General features: G+C 42.9%; 2 protein-coding genes across 2 annotated transcripts; one reads left to right on the forward strand and one right to left on the reverse strand.

Annotated features, from left to right (window-relative positions):
- The first annotated feature begins 3,012 nt into the window (after positions 1-3,012).
- LOC115156352 (Golgi pH regulator-like) lies at positions 3,013-10,930 on the forward strand. The gene is made up of 11 exons (XM_029703832.1): positions 3,013-3,054; positions 3,201-3,260; positions 5,993-6,096; positions 6,224-6,330; positions 6,478-6,668; positions 8,485-8,541; positions 8,964-9,056; positions 9,387-9,482; positions 9,663-9,749; positions 9,840-9,905; positions 10,063-10,930. Exons 1-11 carry the CDS (start codon positions 3,025-3,027, stop codon positions 10,267-10,269), a joined length of 1,098 nt encoding a protein of 365 aa, XP_029559692.1. The 5' UTR covers positions 3,013-3,024; the 3' UTR covers positions 10,270-10,930.
- An 81-nt stretch (positions 10,931-11,011) lies between these two features.
- LOC115155824 (Na(+)/H(+) exchange regulatory cofactor NHE-RF3) lies at positions 11,012-18,975 on the reverse strand. Its single transcript, XM_029702800.1, has 9 exons — positions 18,869-18,975; positions 17,223-17,432; positions 16,692-16,914; positions 16,043-16,179; positions 14,734-14,929; positions 14,301-14,497; positions 13,457-13,660; positions 11,710-12,078; positions 11,012-11,542 (listed from the first exon to the last, which is right to left on the reverse strand). Exons 2-9 carry the CDS (start codon positions 17,427-17,429, stop codon positions 11,486-11,488), a joined length of 1,590 nt encoding a protein of 529 aa, XP_029558660.1. The 5' UTR covers positions 17,430-17,432; positions 18,869-18,975; the 3' UTR covers positions 11,012-11,485.
- Between the last annotated feature and the right edge of the window lie 21 nt (positions 18,976-18,996).

Genomic DNA, 18,996 nt, shown 5'->3' on the forward strand with positions numbered 1-18,996 from the left:
AGAACACAACACAGAAAATTTAAACTAGACAAAAACCCCAACATAGAAAAAAGAAACTAGAACCAAACATAGAAATAAATAAACTAGACAAAACCCCCCAGTCACGCCCTGACCTACTCTCCATAGAAAAATATGAGCTCTCTATGGTAAGGACGTGACAATGACTCATACTGTGGTACTCTATTTTGGAAGCATTTGTTTGAAGCCCAGTCAGAAGAGGCCCAACCTAGCAACTACCGCTCTCCTTGTGCATATCATTATGCATATAGGCTATCAATCTTATTGTTGGTCATTATCATTAGGCCTAAACATATTTTTTTATAAATTATTGCAAATCATGTAGGCTAAACTTTTCTCTAATTTACAGGTGTAATTATTAGTCCAAAGAATTGCAAGAGTTTCTATTAGACAAATTCGGGAAGAAAGGTTTTGCAACAGATTCGGCATAATGAATACACCCCTGGTATCAAAGTCATTCCATGGAGGGCCGAGTGCCTGCGGGTTTTCGCTCCTCCCCTGTACTTGATTGATGAATTAAGGTCACTGATTAGTAAGGAACTCCCCTCACCTGGTTGTCTAGGTCCTCCATGGAATGTTTGACCCCCTGCTCTAAATCATGGAAATAAGAATTGTTTGTAGCCATTGAACACTTGTCCGTTGTCTGTCTCCCATCAACAGTATAGTGGCAAACCTGGGCTGTGTTCAGTACAAAAAAACATAATAGAACATTCAATTAAACGGAAACGGTACTGTACTAAACAACCAGTTGAAAAATGGGCAGGGGTTGGGTTAAATACATCACTCATTGCTTCAAGCGACACCCCACAACACCCATCAAATGGAGAAAACGTACCTCAAAGTCTGTTCAAGAACGTTTTGGGAAACAAAACATTCCACAACATAGCAAACGTTCAATTGAACTGAACTCAATCCTGGTTTGGAAGATTCTAAGGACTTTAGTGGAGGGTAGAGGGCTCTGCCCTACCGCCAAACGTCCCGGGGTTCAAACTAAGTATGGTATAGTGGGGAATTTATAAAAAGTTCAGAATGTAGGTCTATGCTATTGTACAGTTACCCATGTCATGTCCAAATAATCCGAAAGTATCTCAAATTGATTGTGAAACTGAACAAAGTCACTTATAGATGCTATAAACATGATGCGTGAAAAATTTTCATATCGATACCATGACTTGAATGGGATTTGTGCAGAAATGCTAAAATGTTAGCATGTGAAAACAGTGCCAGAGAAACTAAACCAAAGCATGAATTGCTGTCAAACCTTGTCCATCAACCTGGACTCAGGGGTAGACGTGACATAGTAAGGATAAATCCGGGACACTCATTTGTCTGATATGTCATGTTTCGTATTAATTTGTGGATGTCCATCATCCATTTCATATGATATGTTACGAATTACAATTTGTATGGTATGTTACGAATTGCAGTATGTACAATATGGTATGATTTGCAATTCGTGCAATATGTTATGAATTTGCAAAACGTCTATGTAACAAATTCCAATTTGTTGTGGCTAATGTTAGCTAGGTGGCTAACATTAGCTAGGCTAGGGTTAAGGTTAGGAGTTAAGTTAATGAATTGGGGTTAGCTAACATGCTAAGCAGTGCACAGTAGCTAGAATGTAGTAAGCAGTTGCTAATGCTAAAGTTGTCTGTGATGAGATGTTCGAGCTACACAACCAACCTCCCTACCTTTGTTTTTGCCTTAAGTAACCTTCTGTCTTCTGTAACCATACCAGATGTAGCATGTCATACTAATTTGAGTGTCCTGGATTTACATTTAGTATGTTATGTCTAGTCTGACTATGAGACCAGACTGTGTCCATAGGTGGGTTTAAGCAGTAAGCCTAACGAAGCCTACTGTAGACGAAAGTCGACGAGTAAAGTCGGGGGAGGTGCATCTGCGACAGCTGAAAGTCAGACACTAGTGGTTTTCCAACAGCAAGGCTCAGATCAACATGTCAGTATCAACAAAGCTGATATTGTTGATAAAAGTTTTTCTGGATAAATGTCAAAATAAACTTTTTATTTAACTAGGCAAGTCAGTTAAGAACCAATTCTTATTTAAAATGACAGCCTAGGAACAGTGGGTTATCTACCTTGTTCAGGGGCAGAACGACAGATTTTTACCTCGATCTAGCAACCTTTCGGTTACTGTCCCAACGCTCAAACCACTAGGCTACCTGCCGCCCTTACAGTATATATACCCCATACAGTATAACACAATGAAAACATAAGGTGTATAATGAATTGACGAGAGAGATGTCTCAAATTTGTAAGCCCTGTTGCTTTAGAATAAAATAAAAGTTGGTTCCTGATTCAGTCACGTCTTTAGACACGTTTGTGTAGGTCAAACAAAAACACCCTTGACCAATAGTGCCACCCACAATTCAGGTGATGGCTGCATAGTGCAGTTGGCGACTTAATCAAAAACTGCATGACCTTTGCTCACAATTTTTGTCAAGTTCATGCAGTCAATATTTAGTTGTAAGTCTGATCATTTTTATAACCATAATACAACACACTTTGAAAGCCTTGACCAACGATGGTCACCGACTTAATAAAAGTAATTTGGGTGAACTATCCCTTTAAACTTAATAAACCATTCAAAGCAGAGATCTGTATATAATTATGAAATGCTCATGTCACCGCCCTAGCAGTGGGAGTTGTTGTCCCAGCATAAACCCAAAGAAACAAATTGGCCTTATTTTGGACAGATTTTAGCGAGAGTGAAAACTCTTGCCTGACCTCTTCCTCTGTGTCCGAACGTCACGTTATGGCGACGGAATGGACTTTTCCCTCTTATTCTGATGACGTAGACATCAGTTCAACAAGTTGACAGGTCAACAACGCGTTTCCACAATGCAAATAATAACAAAATAACCACGTTGTCACGTGTTAGTTGACGTTTGTATTGCAGTCAGACATGGCCTGAATGTAGAACATTTGAACTGGAAGTGTTCTATAGATTTTAGGCCGTGGTTTCCTGATCAAAATGTAGTTTCTTATGGATTCAGTGATCATGTTCACCTCACAGGTAAGAACTAACGTTTGCTAGCTAGCTAGATAACGCGTCACAACATTTTGGGATCTCGTTGCTTAGCCAGCTAACGTTAGGATGTTTGCACATACACTGTCTGGTGCAAGTTAACTAACGTGGAAATCTTCCAACTCTCTTCCCAGGTGCAGTTCTTTGGCTTTGGGTGGCTGTTCTTCATGCGGCAGCTGTTCAAAGACTATGAGGTATGTTATATTAGTTACTAGCTACACAAGTAACGTTATTGCTACAGTGCCTTCAGAAAGTATTCATACCCCTTGACTTATTCCCCATTTTTTTTTGCATTTCAGCCTGAATTTAAAATGTATTATGTTTTTTTCTACACACAATACCTCATAATGACAAAGTTGTGAAAATATGTTTTTAGACATTTTTGCAAACGTATCGAAAATAAAATTATACTAATTTACATAAGTATTCACACCCCTGAGTCAATACTTTGTAGAAGCACCTTTGGCAGCGATTACAGCTGGGACTCTTTCTGTGTAAGTCTCTAAGAGCTTTCCACACCTGCATTGTGCAACATTTTTCCATTGTTCGTTTCAAATTTCTACAAGCTCTGACAAATTGGTTGTTGATCATTGCTAGATGACCATTTTCAGGTCTTTCCATAGATTTTCAAGTAGATTTAAGTCAAAACTGTAACTTGGCCACTCAGGAACATTCATTGTCTTCAGGGTAAGTAACTCCAGTGTAGATGTGGCCTTGTGTTTTTGGTTATTGTCCTGCTGAAAGTTGAAATAATCTCCCAGTGTCTGGTGGAAAGCAGACAGAGACTAGTTTTCATCTAGGGGTTTGCCTGTGCTTAGCTGTTTCTTTTTTGTCCTGAAAAACTCCCCAGTCCTTAACTATTACAAGCATACCTATATCATGATGCAGCCACCACTATGCTTGAAAATATGGGGAGTGCTACTCAGTAATGTGTTGTGTTGGATTTGCCCCAAACATAACACTTTGTTTTCAGGACAAAAGGGATATTCAATGTCTGCTTTTTAGATTTTTTACGCATCTACCAATAGGTGCCCTTTGCGAGGCATTGGAAAACCTCCCTGTCTTTATGTTTTTGAAATTCACTGCTCGACTGAGGGACCTTACGGATAATTGTATGTGTGGGGTACAGAGATGAGGTAGTCAATCAAAAATCATGTTAAATACTTTTACTGCAAAAATAATGAGTCCATGCAACGTATGTGACTTGTTAAGAAACATTTTACTCCTGAACTTATTTAGGCTTGCACTTAAAAAAAAGCTTGAATGCTTATTTTTATTTCTTTTCTTTTATTTCACCTTTATTTAACCAGGTAGGCAAGTTGAGAACAAGTTCTCATTTACAATTGCGACTTGGCCAAGATAAAGCAAAGCAGTTCGACAACATACAACAACACAGTGTTACACATGGAGTAAAACAAACATACAGTCAATAATATAGTAGAAAAAGAAGTCTATATGTAACAGTGTAGGTTCCGTCCCTCTCTTCGCCCCAACCCGGGCTCGAACCAGGGACCCTTGCACACATCAACAACTGACACCCACCGAAGCATCGTGCCACAAGAGCCACGGCCCTTGCAACGCAAGGGGAAACCCTACTTCAAGTCTCAGAGCGAGTGACGTCACCGATTGAAACGCTATTAGCGCGCACCACCGCTAACTAACTAGCCATTTCACATCGGTTACACTCACCCCCCCTTTGACCTCCTCCTTTTCCGCAGCAACCAATGATCCGGGTCAACAGCATCAATGTAACAGTGTAGGTTCCGTCCCTCTCTTCGCCCCAACCCGGGCTCGAACCAGGGACCCTTGCACACATCAACAACTGACACCCACCGAAGCAACGTTACCCATCGCGCCACAAGAGCCACGGCCCTTGCAACGCAAGGGGAAACCCTACTTCAAGTCTCAGAGCGAGTGACGTCACCGATTGAAACGCTATTAGCGCGCACCACCGCTAACTAACTAGCCATTTCACATCGGTTACATATATACAATGTGAGCAAATGAGGTGAGATAAGGGAGGTAAAGGCAAAAAAGGCCATGGTGGCAAGGTAAATACAATATAGCAAGTAAAACACTGGAATGGTAGATTTGTAGTAGAAGAAAGTGCAAAGTAGAAATCGAAATAATGGGGTGCAAACGAGCTAAATAAAATGAATAAATACAGTAGGCGAAGCGGTAGTTGTTTGGGCTAAATTATGGATGGGCTATGTACAGGTGCAGTGATCTGTGAACTGCTCTGACAGCTGGTGCTTAAAGCTAGTGAGGGAGATAAGTGTTTCAGAGATTTTTGTAGTTCGTTCCAGTCATTGGCAGCAGAGAACTGGAAGGAGAGACGGCCAAAGGAGGAATTGGCTTTGGGGGTGACCAGAGAGATATACCTGCTGGAGCGCGTGCTACAGGTGGGTGCTGCTATGGTGACCAGTGAGCGGAGATAAGGGGGGACTTTACCTAGCAGGGTCTTGTAGATGACCTGGAGCCAGTGGGTTTGGCAACGATTATGAAGCGAAGGCCAGCCAACGAGAGCGTACAGGTCGCAGTGGTGGGTAGTATATGGGGCTTTGGTGACAAAACGTATGGCACTGTGATCGGCTGCATTGATTCAAGACATTTCAGCTTTTCATTTTTTATTAATTTGTGAACATTTCAATAAACAGAATTCCACTTTGACATTATGGGGTGTGTAGGCCAGTGACAAAAATAATGTGGAATAGGATATTTAGCTAGTCTACTGGCTGTGCCTTTATTTCTGTAGCTAGATGGCTTGCTGTAATTCTGTTCCTGGAACTGCCTATAAGACCAGTTGTGAGAACCAGAATGAAACAGAAAGTGACTGATACATCAGCATGGGTGCTTAGACAGTAGTGATATTTTATGACCGCACCTACAGCCTAATCTAACCCTATGGTCATGTTCCGGTCAACAGGTACGACAGTATGTGGTCCAGGTGGTGTTCTCCATCACCTTTGCCTTCTCCTGCACCATGTTTGAGCTCATTATCTTTGAGATACTGGGTGCCTTAGAAACTAGGTTAGTACAATAGTTTAATGCATTCTTTACGTTACCACGTTTATTCAGTATTATACTTTGCTCTCATCAACCAGCTAACATAGGCTAGCTGATGTGTCATATATGTCCTTGTATCTGTGTCCCTCAGTTCCAGGTATTTCCACTGGAAGTTCAACCTGTATGTGATTCTACTGTTTCTAATCTTCGTAGTGCCTTTTTATATTGGCTACTTTGTCGTCAGCAACATCCGCCTGTGTGAGTGACATTTTGTCCATATTAGTCCAGCTGTAGCATAAATTAATTGATCCTTCCATGTTTGATGCTACAGTGTATGATGGGTGCTCTCTTGCTGGGGATTCTTACACGCAGTCTCTGAAGTGTATATTGTGTGTTTGGGTCTAGTGCAGAGACAGAAGCTGCTCTTTGCCTGTGTCGTCTGGTTTACCTTCATGTATTTCTTCTGGAAGTTGGGGGACCCTTTCCCCATCCTTAGTCCCAAACACGGTGAGTGCCTACCCTTCCCCTTCCCCCTCTCCCTATTCTCACTCTCCCAATGCTGTGCAGGGCTCGACATTAACACTTGCCCGGGACAAGTAAAAAAATAGTCGGACAAGAAGAATATAGATTTAAATTGTCAGAATGGACAAGTTAAAAAAATTATGCTAAAATCTAAATATCAAACAATTAGGCTACTCTGATCAGAATTGAATCAGTGTCCTCCGGATGCAATGTGTTGCACACTGCTCTCCCAATCTCTACAGAGCTCATCGTAGTATAATTATTGTAGGCCTGCATTGACAGCCAAGAGTGGTCTTTCAATCATGCAGTTGCGAGATGCGTTTTTGAGCTCAATGCAAGCCATGTGTGCACATTTGTGGATATTCATTGCTAGTTAGTGAGTTAATTGCCCAGTTATAGCTCATTTATGGTCAGCAATGAAAATCCTGGAAAGGTAATTGTGTGTGCATCACCTGCGTGTGCCAGAGAGAGACAGACATTTGAGCAGCAGGTAAAATAATGATATACAACAGACTAACTAGTAGGGCTGGGCAATATAGCATATTTTTACGATATACCAGTATTGATGCACGGACCGGTTTGGGTTTTTACTTTACCTTCTATAATAGTATTTAAATGTTTGGTTTGTTAAATGTGATACACCGTGTGTAACATCCAATTCTATAGTTTAGTCCACTACTTGAGTCATCTCTTTCCGCTCTCTCTCTCTCTCTCCATGCCACTTTCCACACAGTTCTAGCCCCGCCCCCTGTCACTTCTAGAGCATGTTTGTTGTTCCTCGACCATGAGACATTTGGGTTCAGTCTGCATGGTCAATGCAGCACATGCAACAATGTTGATGACGACAATGCTGTTTTCACATTTCTTCTTAATATAAATCCATTAGCGTTCTATAAGCACACTATTAGTTTGTGTTTCTTACATCTGCAAACGGCTAGTTTGTCTTAGCAAGTTGGGCCTAAATCGTGTTAGCCGCTAATGCAAGCAGCTAAATGTACTGAGTCAGAGCAAACGCATGCATTTCAGCCAATCAGTTGTGTTGTGACAGGATAGGGGTGGCATACAGAAGATAGCCATATTTGGTAAAAGACCAAGTCCATATTATGGCAAGTACAACTCCAATAAGAAAAGAGAAACGACATTCCATCATTACTTTAAGACATGAAGGTCAGTCAATCCGGAGAATTTCAAGAACTTTTAAAGTTTCTTGAAGTGCAGTTGTAAAAACCATCGAGCGCTATGATAAAACTGGCTCTCATGAGGACCGCCGCAGGAAAGGAAGACCCAGAGTTACCTCTGCTGCAGAGGAAAATTTCCTTAAGGTTACCAGCCTCAGAAATTGCAGCCCAAATAAATCCTTCACTGAGTTCAAGTAACAGACACATCTCAACATCAACTGTTCAGAGGAGACTGTGTGAATCGGGCCTTCATGGTCGAATTGCTGCAAAGAAACCACTACTAAAGGAGACCAATAAGAGACTTGCTTGGGCCAAGAAACACGAGCAATGGACATTAGACCAGTGGAAGTCTGTCCTTTGGTCTGAGTCTAAATTTGAGATTTTAGGTTCCAACCACTTGTCTTTGTGAGATGCAGAGTGGTGAACGGATGATCTCCGCACGTGTGGTTCCCAGCGTGAAGCATGGAGGAGGTGTGATGGTGTGGGGGTCCTTTACTGGTGAAACTTTTATTTAGAATTCAAGGCACACTTAACCAGGATGACAACTACAGCGTTCTGCAGAGATACACCTTCCCATCTGCTTTGGGCTTAGTGGGACTATCATTTGTTTTTCAACAGGACAATGACCCAAAACATCTCCAGGCTGTGGAAGGGCTATTTGACCAAGAAGGAGTCTGATGGAGTGCTGCATCACATGACCTGGCCTCCACAATCACCCAACCACAACCCAATTGAGATGGCTTGGGATGAGTTGGACCGCAGAGTGAAGGTAAAACAGCCAAGAAGTGCTCAGCATATGTGGGGACTCCTTCAAGACTTTTGGAAAAGCATTCCAGGTGAAGCTGGTTGAGAGAATGTCAAGAGTATGCAAAGCTATCATCAAGGAAAAGGGTGGCTACTTTGAAGAACCTAAAATATAGATTATATTTTGATTTGTTTAACACTTTTTTTGGTTACTACATGATTCTATATGCTATTTCATAGTTTGATATATTCACTCTTATTCTATAATGTAGAACATCGTAAAAATAAAGAAAAACCGTTGAATAAGTAGGTGTCTAAACTTTTCACTGGTACTGTGTGTTTGTGTGTAGTGTTGTGTTTTGGGTTAAGCCTATTGTTATGTACGTTTGGTTGATTGTAATAATGTGTCTTTGTCCCTCTCTTCACTCTTTCCTTCCTGGACTGTAGGAGTGGATTGAATATTCCAAGACATTCCAGGGGAAATACTTCAACTTCCTGGGTTATTTCTTCTCCATCTACTGTGTGTGGAAAATATTTATGGTAAGAGTTACAGACATAGTCTGACTGAGACCTAGATTCAACTTGGCCCGACTAGCTACTGGTTAGCTTGCTTGACAGCCTTAGAAACAGATGAATCTGAGAAAATCGAGTTTGAGTTTGGTATCTGTCAGTTTAGAGAACATTCAGTGTCTTTTGATCTCTATTTAGTAACCTGTATTGTGTCTGTAAGTTAAAACATTTGTTCTTCTACCCATATTGTTTTTGCTTTCAAATCGAATGATCTTATACTTCACATACAGTCAGTTTATCATATCCACATCAGGCCCCAAAACTATATCTGTAGTAACCCTGTTTTTTTGTCCCTCTAAGGCCACCATTAACATTGTGTTTGACCGTGTTGGGAAGACTGATCCAGTGACTAGAGGGATTGAGATCACTGTTAACTACCTAGGCATTCAGTTTGATGTGAGTTCTGCTACTCATGCACACACACACCTCAAGTAATGTTAATGGTTGTCATTTTATGAAAATGTCCTTCTGAACTCAATCTTCACCTTTATGGGATAATTCCAAATGGAAATAGTAAGTTGTATTGGTGTGTTCTATTGTTGCTCTAGTTTTCCTTACATATCCTCTCCTCGGCAGGTAAAGTTCTGGTCTCAGCACATCTTCATCCTGGTGGGCATCATCATCGTCACCTCTATTAGAGGCCTTCTCATCACACTCACCAAGGTAAGCCAACTACAGACAGGAAGTAGTCAGTCTACCAAGGCATGTTACGATGTATCCTAACACTGATCTTGACTCTCTGTTTCTCTCTAGTTCTTCTATGCCATCTCCAGCAGCAAGTCCTCCAATGTTATAGTGCTGGTCCTAGCTCAAATCATGGTCAGTATCTGTTTTGTTATATGCAAGATTTGTGACAAAGAGCAGAGGGCATATATTTCAGTGCAAATACTTTTTTGTGATCAGTTGTCTATTCAATCTTTAGATAGGTTAGTGCAAAGACAACTGACATCTTGCGTGTCTCTCTTGTTTCTCTCAGGGGATGTACTTTGTCTCGTCTGTTCTCCTCATGAGGATGAGCATGCCTCTAGAGTATCGCTCTATCGTGACCAAGGTGCTGGGCGAGCTGCAGTTCAACTTCTACCACCGATGGTTCGACGTCATCTTCCTCGTCAGTGCCCTCTCCAGCATCCTTTTCCTCTACCTTGCCCACAAACAGGCGCCCGAGAAGCACATGACCCTCTGACCCCACTTTGAACTTGACCCTTTACCTGGAAGCTCAGCTGGCCTCCAGAACTGAACTTTGAGTCTGTGGGATTTAGATTTTCTCTTTTTTAAATCTCTGGTCTGTCTGGTGGTGAGAAGAAGAGGTTTTGCCTGTGTTTCCTGAATCAGGGTGGGCTGACGTGTGGCCATGTGGACCATTGGTGTTGGGGGGAATCAATGGAGGGGAATTGGTGCCATGGAAAGCTGGACTAATGTTGGGGTGAACGTGGGGGGGAATGACTAAAACAATGTAGCTAACGATGAGAATGTGTCATCGTGCTGTTGGCTCGTTGGACACAGGTTCTGTCTAGCCTTAAATTAATCTGACCACAGGAGAACTGCATAGTATACAGCACAGACCAGCTTCACTGCAACACTAGCTTTGTTGTATGAATGGGTTGTAAAGACCATCACTACCTGAAGTTTACACTCTATTTTTGACAAACAGAATACTCAAAATTCTAGAAGAAATGTATCCCCAGTGTTTATGATGCTATTGGCTAGCATCTTTCATGGTGTCCAGTCTGTACATGTCATGTACCTGGGGTTGTTTGTTGGTGAATGTGTGCGAATATCTACTGTACTCTACTGTGCTTTCACAAAGGTGGGAAAGCTACAGAATAAACCAATTTATGTGGTTATTAGTTACTCCGTTCCCTTTATTTTAAGTACTGCAATGCCACTAAATATACCAGTTAAGCAGAGAATAAGTGAATCGTGACTTATAAACAGATCTGGGACTGGATACTTTGTCTCCTTGTGAGAGCGGTATTTGTCATCTGAGCAGAAAGCCTCTTTGGATCTGCTAAAATAAATGACCATTTAAATGCTATCTAAACGACAGTTTTATGATTAAGGTGCAGGCCGATGTCGCTATATGGTTTTTGTTATAGTATAACACATTAACCTGGTATTACTGGTGTTCTCTGTCTACATTGCAGGTGCTTGTAATAAGATCATATGAATCCATACGTTTGTTGGGTAACAGTGGCATCTAACTGATCAATGCAATTATAAATACATAACTATTTATTACTATTTTAAACCAATTGCATTCATACCTTTAAACAGACTGTCATTGGAATGTATTTAGTTTGATCAGAGTTTTTATGCCAAGATATCCACATTATCCTGCATGGTACAAACGTTGATGGGAGACAGAAAAGGTCAGGAAGTTGTTTCTCATTGGTGACTTCTCAGAGTCTCTCATCAACACTCAAGCAAGATGATGCTGCTGAAGACACAGATGGAGTCTAAGGGAGAGAAAGAGTCAAATAATTGTCTGCAATAGAATTGTGGGCAAATACAATTGATACTAACTTGCTTCGGAATACTTTGGTTTCAGTCTATACATTCAGAGTAATTTGAATCTAGTTCAGAAGGTACCAAGGCACTCAAGCACATTTCTGTTGTCACTCACTCTCTCTCGTGTCTGGGGCAGTGGGATGTCTGTCTTAGCCTCCTCCTCCTCCTCCTCTCGGACTTCCTCCAGAGTGGCTGGTGTGTCTATCTGGGCTGGTGTGTGTCTTTGGGCTGGGGAGGGGGGTGGGGATGGGGACCTGGCTGTGGGTACGGGGGTGAGAAGCTGGGGTGTGATGGCCACCCCTTTGGCTTTGAAGTGGTTGTAGGCCTGCTTCCCAGCCACTAGGAGCACCAGTGAGCTGCCACTGTTACGGATCAACTCCACCACTTGCTCGTGACTGCTCTGCTCCACGTTTACACCGCCCACCTCCACCACAATGTCATCGTCCTCCATACCCACCCTGTCCGCAGCTCCACCCTTCACCACCTGAGAGAGAGAACACCGCAAGGGGTGAGCTGAGTTGGGAATGGTTTGGAATGCAAACAGTTGACAGTTGCTGAATGACCGGAGTGTTTGAGGTACACAATATATACAAAGTATGTGGACACCCCTTCAAATTAGTGGAATCGGCTATTTCAGCCACACCCTTTTCTGACAGGTGTATAAAATCGAGCACACAGCCATGCAATCTTTACAGACAAACATTGGCAGTAGAATAGCCTTACTGAAGAGCTCAGTGACTTTCAACGTGGCACCGTCACACGATGCCAACTTTCCAAAAAGTCCATTCGTCAAATTTCTGTAAGTGCTGTTATTGTGAAGTAGAACGTCTAGAAGCAACAACGGCTTAGCCGCGAAGTGGTAGGCCACACAAGCTCACAAAACGGGACGGCCGAGTGCCTCTGGAAGCATCGGCAGCACAATAAATGTTCGTCGAGAGCTTCATGAAATGGGTTTCCATGGCCAAGCAGCCGCACACAAGCCTAAGATCACCATGCGCAATGCCAAGCGTCGGCTGGAGTGGTGACAAGCTCACCACCATTGGACTGTGGAGCAGTGGAAACGCGTTCTCTGAAGTGATGTCTCATGCTTCACAATCTGGCAGTCCGACGGACCAATCTGAGTTTGGCGGATGCCAGGAGAACGCTACCTGTCCGAATACATAGTGCCAACTGTAAAATTTGGTGGAGGAGGAACAATGGTCTGGGCCTGTTTTTCATGGTTTGGGCTAGGCCCCTTAGTTACACTGAAGGGAAACTTTAACACTACAGCATACAATGACATTCTAGACAATTCTGTGCTTCCAACTTTGTGGAAACAGTTTGGAGAAGGCCCTTTCCTGTTTCAGCATGACAATTGTTCTGGAATTGTGCACGGGAGGTCCATACAGAAAGGGTTTGTCGACATCGGTGTAGAAGAACTTGACTGGCTTGCACAGCGCCCTGACCTCAACCCCATCGACCACCTTCAGGATGAATTGGAAAGAAGACTGTGAGCCAGGACTATTCACCCAACATCAGTGCCCGACCTCAGTAATGCTCTTGTGGCTCAGTGGAAGCAAGTCCTCGCAGCAACATTCCAACATCTTGTGGAAAGCCTTCCCAGAAAAGTGGAGGCTGTTATAGCAGCAAAGGGGGGACCAACTCCATATTAATGCCCATGATTTTGTAAAGAGATGTTCGACGAGCAGGTGTCCACATACTTTTGGCCATGTCGTGTATGAAATTGAGGTTATTATGTGCTTTGTTCCCTTGATCTTTCCCATATCTGATTAACAGTCTTGTTAAATTAATGTATTTGGGATGCAATATCTTATCCGTTCGGCTACCCATTGGGTATAGTAGGTGATCTACATTGTACTTACCTCATTGATGTACAGGCCACAGACCCCCTGGATACTGTTGAGGTGGAAGCCGTACCCAGCGGAGGTCTTCTCCATCTTACACAGCTTGAGGAGCGCTGTGGTGGCTGGTGCAAGGGCCGGGACGCACTCTGGGTAGCTGGGTGGAGGGCTCGCTGGAAGGAGGAATCCCATCTCTTTCAAATAGAAAAGAGGAGACACGCCTCCCTGTGGAATATCACAATTCATCTCAGACCTACATCTCAATCCCCACTGTAGTCTTCTTTACTGCCCTGTCTCTCTGGCCACTTCCTGAGCATGTAATATATGCTATCATAGTTACCAGGAAATGACTGCCCCGCAGCCTTACATTTTTTCAACTTCTGTAGGCTTTTTGAATGGTCTTCAAAGGGCAAAAATGTAGCACCATGGACTTAAGTGCAAAACCTTCATAAAAGGCATCTGGCAGAAGTAAATCGAATAACACATACTTTTACATATATATAAAATTATATAATTGGGAACCCTGTTCGAAATAGCTTTTTGATTGAAAATGAAAAGCACTCAACAAATGTAATTTAATATTATCATTATTATTAAAGATTAGGTGACATGATCTGGAAGTAAAGTGGAAGAGGAGGTTACTTTCACTGAGTATTCAAAAGGTTTCTGAGTGCTCATCAGGATTAGCTACCCCCTTATTCAATATAATCCAAAAGGAAAACTGATCCTAGATCAGTACTCCTACTCTGAGACACTTCAACTGCCCCAGATTTGTAGGCCTATGTGCTTTAGCCAATTTTTTTGACTGTCGTTTCATTCATTTATTTCCTAAATCCAACAGGAAGATTTCTCCCTGACTACTCACCATCTTGTAGAGCATGTCCGTGTCTTCATCGACCACCAGGAGGCAGCACTTGTTGCCACATTGCCTGATTCTGTCCACCACCTGCTCATGGCTGCAGCTGTCCACTTCCTCTCCCTCCACGGCAACCAGCCTGTCCATCTCCTTTAGTCCCGCACTATCAGCTGGGCTGCCCCTGTCAATGTCCTTGATGAAATGGCCTGCAGGTGGGACGATATTTACAGTGCATGTCCTTATTGTGTAAAATGACGCAGACTGATGACTGCTGTTGGTGAATAGTCTATTATTGATGATCCTAGGTGGCTATTAGTAGATGTGTTGTTATAAGGGATTCATACATTCTGAAAAGTCATCATAACCGCATCTTAATGCATTATACTGGTTGGCTTTAAGTGAAGTGTAACCAAGTTTTCAAAATTCACACAAGCACACACACCTGTCTTGTTAGGCTCAGCCTTTAGGTAGTATCCATAGCCGTCTGATCCTTTGAACAAGTCTACAATGCGTGGCTTCAGTGGGAGGAACTTCACTGTGGCTAGCCATGCACCTAGCCTGATGCGTTTGTTCTTGTAGAACTTGTCTGTGTCCTCGTCCACCAATAGAAACATGATTCTGCTGCCCGATGCCTTGACCTGACATAGAGGCCACAACAGGGGCTCTTTAAGGATGGTGCAATGTTAAAGAATTATCAGATAGAAATGAATTGTGAAGAATATACATGTAGAATAAAGACTTGTTATGACATATCTTTCCTTAACTTGACCAATCACATTTGTTTCTGCTCTCAAGGCAAAGCTGCCCTTAGAACAAAGATGGAATCAGGAAAACGGATTTGCTAAATTATCATTGTCCCAACTCTTGCATTCTGAGTGAGTCCACATTACTAAGGTATTGCCATGGTCCACACACACCAACACAGTCATGAAGAGGGCACGACAATGCCTCTTCCCTGTCAGGAGGCTGAAAATATTTGGTATGGGCCCTCAGATCCTCAAATGGTTCTACAGCTAAACCATTGAGAGCATCTTGACTGGCTGCATCACTTCTTGGTATGGCTACTGCTTGGCATTCGATCGCAAGGCGCTACGGATCGTAGTGCGTATGTCTTAGTACATCACTGTGGCCGAGCTCCCTGCCATCCAGGACCTCTATATCAGGTGGTGTCAGAAGGCCCTAAAAAGACTCCATCCACCCAAGTCAGACTGTTCTCTCTGCTACCGCACGGCAAGCGGTACTTATACACCAAGTCTGGAACCAACAGGACCCTGAACAGCTTCTATCCCCAAGCCATAAAGCTGCTAAATAGTTCGTCCAGGTAGCTAAAGGTTAACTATCTGCATTGACCCTTTTTGCACTAGCTCTTTTGACTCATCACATACGCTGCTGTTACTCTTTATTATCTATCCTGTTGCCTAGTCACTTTATCCCTACCTGTATGTACATATCTACCTCAATTACCTCGTACCCCTGCACATCGACTCGGTCCTTGTACCCCATGTATATAGCCACGTTAATGTTACTCATTGTGTATTTTTTCTTTGTGTTATTATTCTATTTTTTTTTTCTTCTGTGTATTGGTAAGGGCCCATAAGAATTTAACTGTTAATCTACACCTGTTGTTTACAAAGGATGTGACAAATAACATTTGATTTGAACATAATGTGTTGACAGGCTGTAGAATATCATGACAGATATTGAACTTAAAGTTCACCACAGAGTAGTGTAAATATGGGGTGAATCCTGACCTTCTCTACTATCTGGTCATGAGTGGCGTTCTCCATGTTCTCCCCGTTGACCTCTATCAGACGATCGTTGGCCTTGACCCCTGCCCTCTCGGCCACACCCCCTGGGTTCACCTCTGCCATGAACATGCCCACCTCACCTGGGTCAGGAAATGGAGGAAAGAAAATTGAGTTATAAACAGAATCATAAAATCATTATCATTGGATTTGCAAAAGACGTACAGTATAACACCCCTACTCTTACGATAAGTGCCATGAGATTTTTAGTGACCAAGGAGAGTCAGGACACCGAGCCGAAAGATGGCACCCTACACAGGGCAATGTCCCCAATCACTGCTCTGGGGAATTTATTTTTTAGACCAGAGGAAACAGTACTTCCTACTGGCCCTCCAAAACAACTTCCAGCAGCATCTGGTCTCTCATCCAGGGACTGACCAGGACCAACCCTGCTTAGTTTCATAGGGAAGCTAGCAGTGGGACGGAGAGTGGTATGCTGCTGGCTATGCGAGACAATGAGATTATTTCTTGCTTGATCAACAAGCGAAACAGAGATGACAATAATTGCTATGTGTCCTATCAGCTGTATCACACACAATCAAAAAAATAACCAAAGAGATTACATCTGTGTGTGTGTGTGCCCCACCCCTCTCACCTTTGACAGAGCGCAAAGAGAAGCCGTAACCCCCGCTGGACTTGGTCAGGTAGCAGAGTTTGGGTTTGGGTGCCTCTCCTGCCACTCCGTTCATGGTGGGCTGGGTGGGTTTGGGGTGAGGGTCAGAAAGGTCCACCCCCTCAGTCTTGGCCTGCTTGTAGGACGCCACATCCAGAACATGGAAGGTGACGGATGCACCACTCTCCTTCACCAGGTCCACCACCTAACCCAGGGCACACAGCACAAAGAGATGGGACAGAGCATGGTATGTTGCTACAGCACTACCTATGGCTCTAGATTTATCTAGTAATTCCACATATACCAAACCCAAAATGGTACCTACTCAAGGCACTTTACATGATTTGATAGGTGTGAACAATACCCGAGGATAAGGTTATTACCATACTATTATCTTACTATTACTATGTTGCTTACACCTGTATAATTTCAATACAATTATAGTGGGAGAAGCTAGGGGTTAATGTTCAATTGGACAACTGCTAGCCCTGTCAGCTCCCCTCCCCTTCTCACCCGTGAGTGGTCCATTTCATCCATGTAGGTTCCGTTGACCCGGAGAATGCGGTCTCCATCCTTCAAACCCGCCAGCTCGGCCGGCCCGCCCATCTCAAGGTTCCTGATCAGGTGACCATCCTCGCCTTTCTCCACCCTCAGGAAGAAGCCAAAGCTATGACCTGGCTTCTTACTCAGAACTATCACCCTGGGCTTGTACCTAGCCATGTCCTACAACAGACACCACAAGGTAAGAACACAACACACCACACCACATACTGGTGCGCACAGTCACCCTCTCTTTTTACCCAGCCATATCATGCAATGCAGACAAGAGTGTGAGAATGCTAACACACAAACTTCCCTTCTACTCCCTACAAAACACATTTTTTTCACCCTCAGATCCTCCCGTGTGGAGCAGTGGTAAACCCGATTTTATCTAATCTCAATGTCCTAAACTCCCACATTGTCAGACTTGCCAAATTACCTCAATAACGCACTGTGCTGTAAAACGTAGCTATTCTGTAGCAGCTCACAGGTACATACTGTACGGTAACTACACCCTCAGATAAATGGAAGTCAGTTGGGTGTGGAGTGGAACAATTGCACAACCTAAATCTGATTGGTCATATAGAAAAAGAGATATAAACAGAGAGACAAAAAATACAAGATTTTCCACAGAGATGTAACAGTGTGGGGCTGTGCTGAAGACCGTGGTCATTGATTACACAGATTGATACTTTACTGACAGATCTCTGGAGTGTATTCTGACGATCATTACGGGCGAGTCCCTAACTCACGCGCAACACACACCAAGATCTACACTCTTGAAGACCTTTGTTTGAATAGTTTAGCCAACTGCTGACATCTCCAGAAGAAGGTTAACCTGCTATGCCATCTTTCCCGTGGCCGTGAGCACGGTGTTAATGGTTAACGGCAGCCAGGGCCAGCTGAAGGTGCGAAGGGCTCTTTTAACTAGAATGTGTTTACTTTGACCCCCAAATAAAGAATGTCAACGTAGGAATCCTTATAATGTATATATAATGTATGTATTCTTTCTCCCTGTTATCACAGGGAGAAAGAAAGACGTGACAGATGTGTGTGTGTTCAGGTATAAGTGTAGTGTAAATGTGGGTGTGGTTCTGTGCTGATATTTATCTGTCCTACAGTTTGCTCATCTATTTACAACTGTTAGATTATGATGAACACTAATATGTCAAATTGTATCATTTCATCCATTACATAGTCACTGTAGATTGCTGTGTCTGCTGGAAGAAGAGGGAGTCCTCAACTCCTACAAGCTAGCCCAAGATGACAATTGCAAGGAATCTCCATCTACATTTGGGAAGAAACCTTGAGTGGAATCATGATGCTATTTAGAGGGATGATATCCCATGAGTTTGAATCCTCACTAAAGTGTGGGGGTACATGTCACATATTAACCCTAAAGTCTCACCCCTATAGCGTTATATGGAACCCCTCTATCCACTGCTCCTATATCTCTGATCTTTCTCTATGTCAATTACAGTCTTACAGAAAACACCTGCCAACACCCGCCACAAATAAGATAACCAGTACATGCAATATCAAAATAATGAGCAAATCGTAGAATTGACCATGTTAATAAATATCGCATTAATTAGAGAAACAATAGAACATTCACTCACCTCCTCCTGTCTCTACTCCCAGTCCCAGTTCGAAGGAGGAGCTCACCTAATGCTCAGGTGTTATCTCTATCTGTGTCTTCTCACTCTCCCTCTTTCCCCCCCTCTCTCTCTCTGGACTTTGACAGTCC

This window comes from Salmo trutta, chromosome 20 (assembly GCF_901001165.1).
Source record: "Salmo trutta chromosome 20, fSalTru1.1, whole genome shotgun sequence".
NCBI classification, from domain to species: Eukaryota; Metazoa; Chordata; class Actinopteri; order Salmoniformes; family Salmonidae; genus Salmo; species Salmo trutta.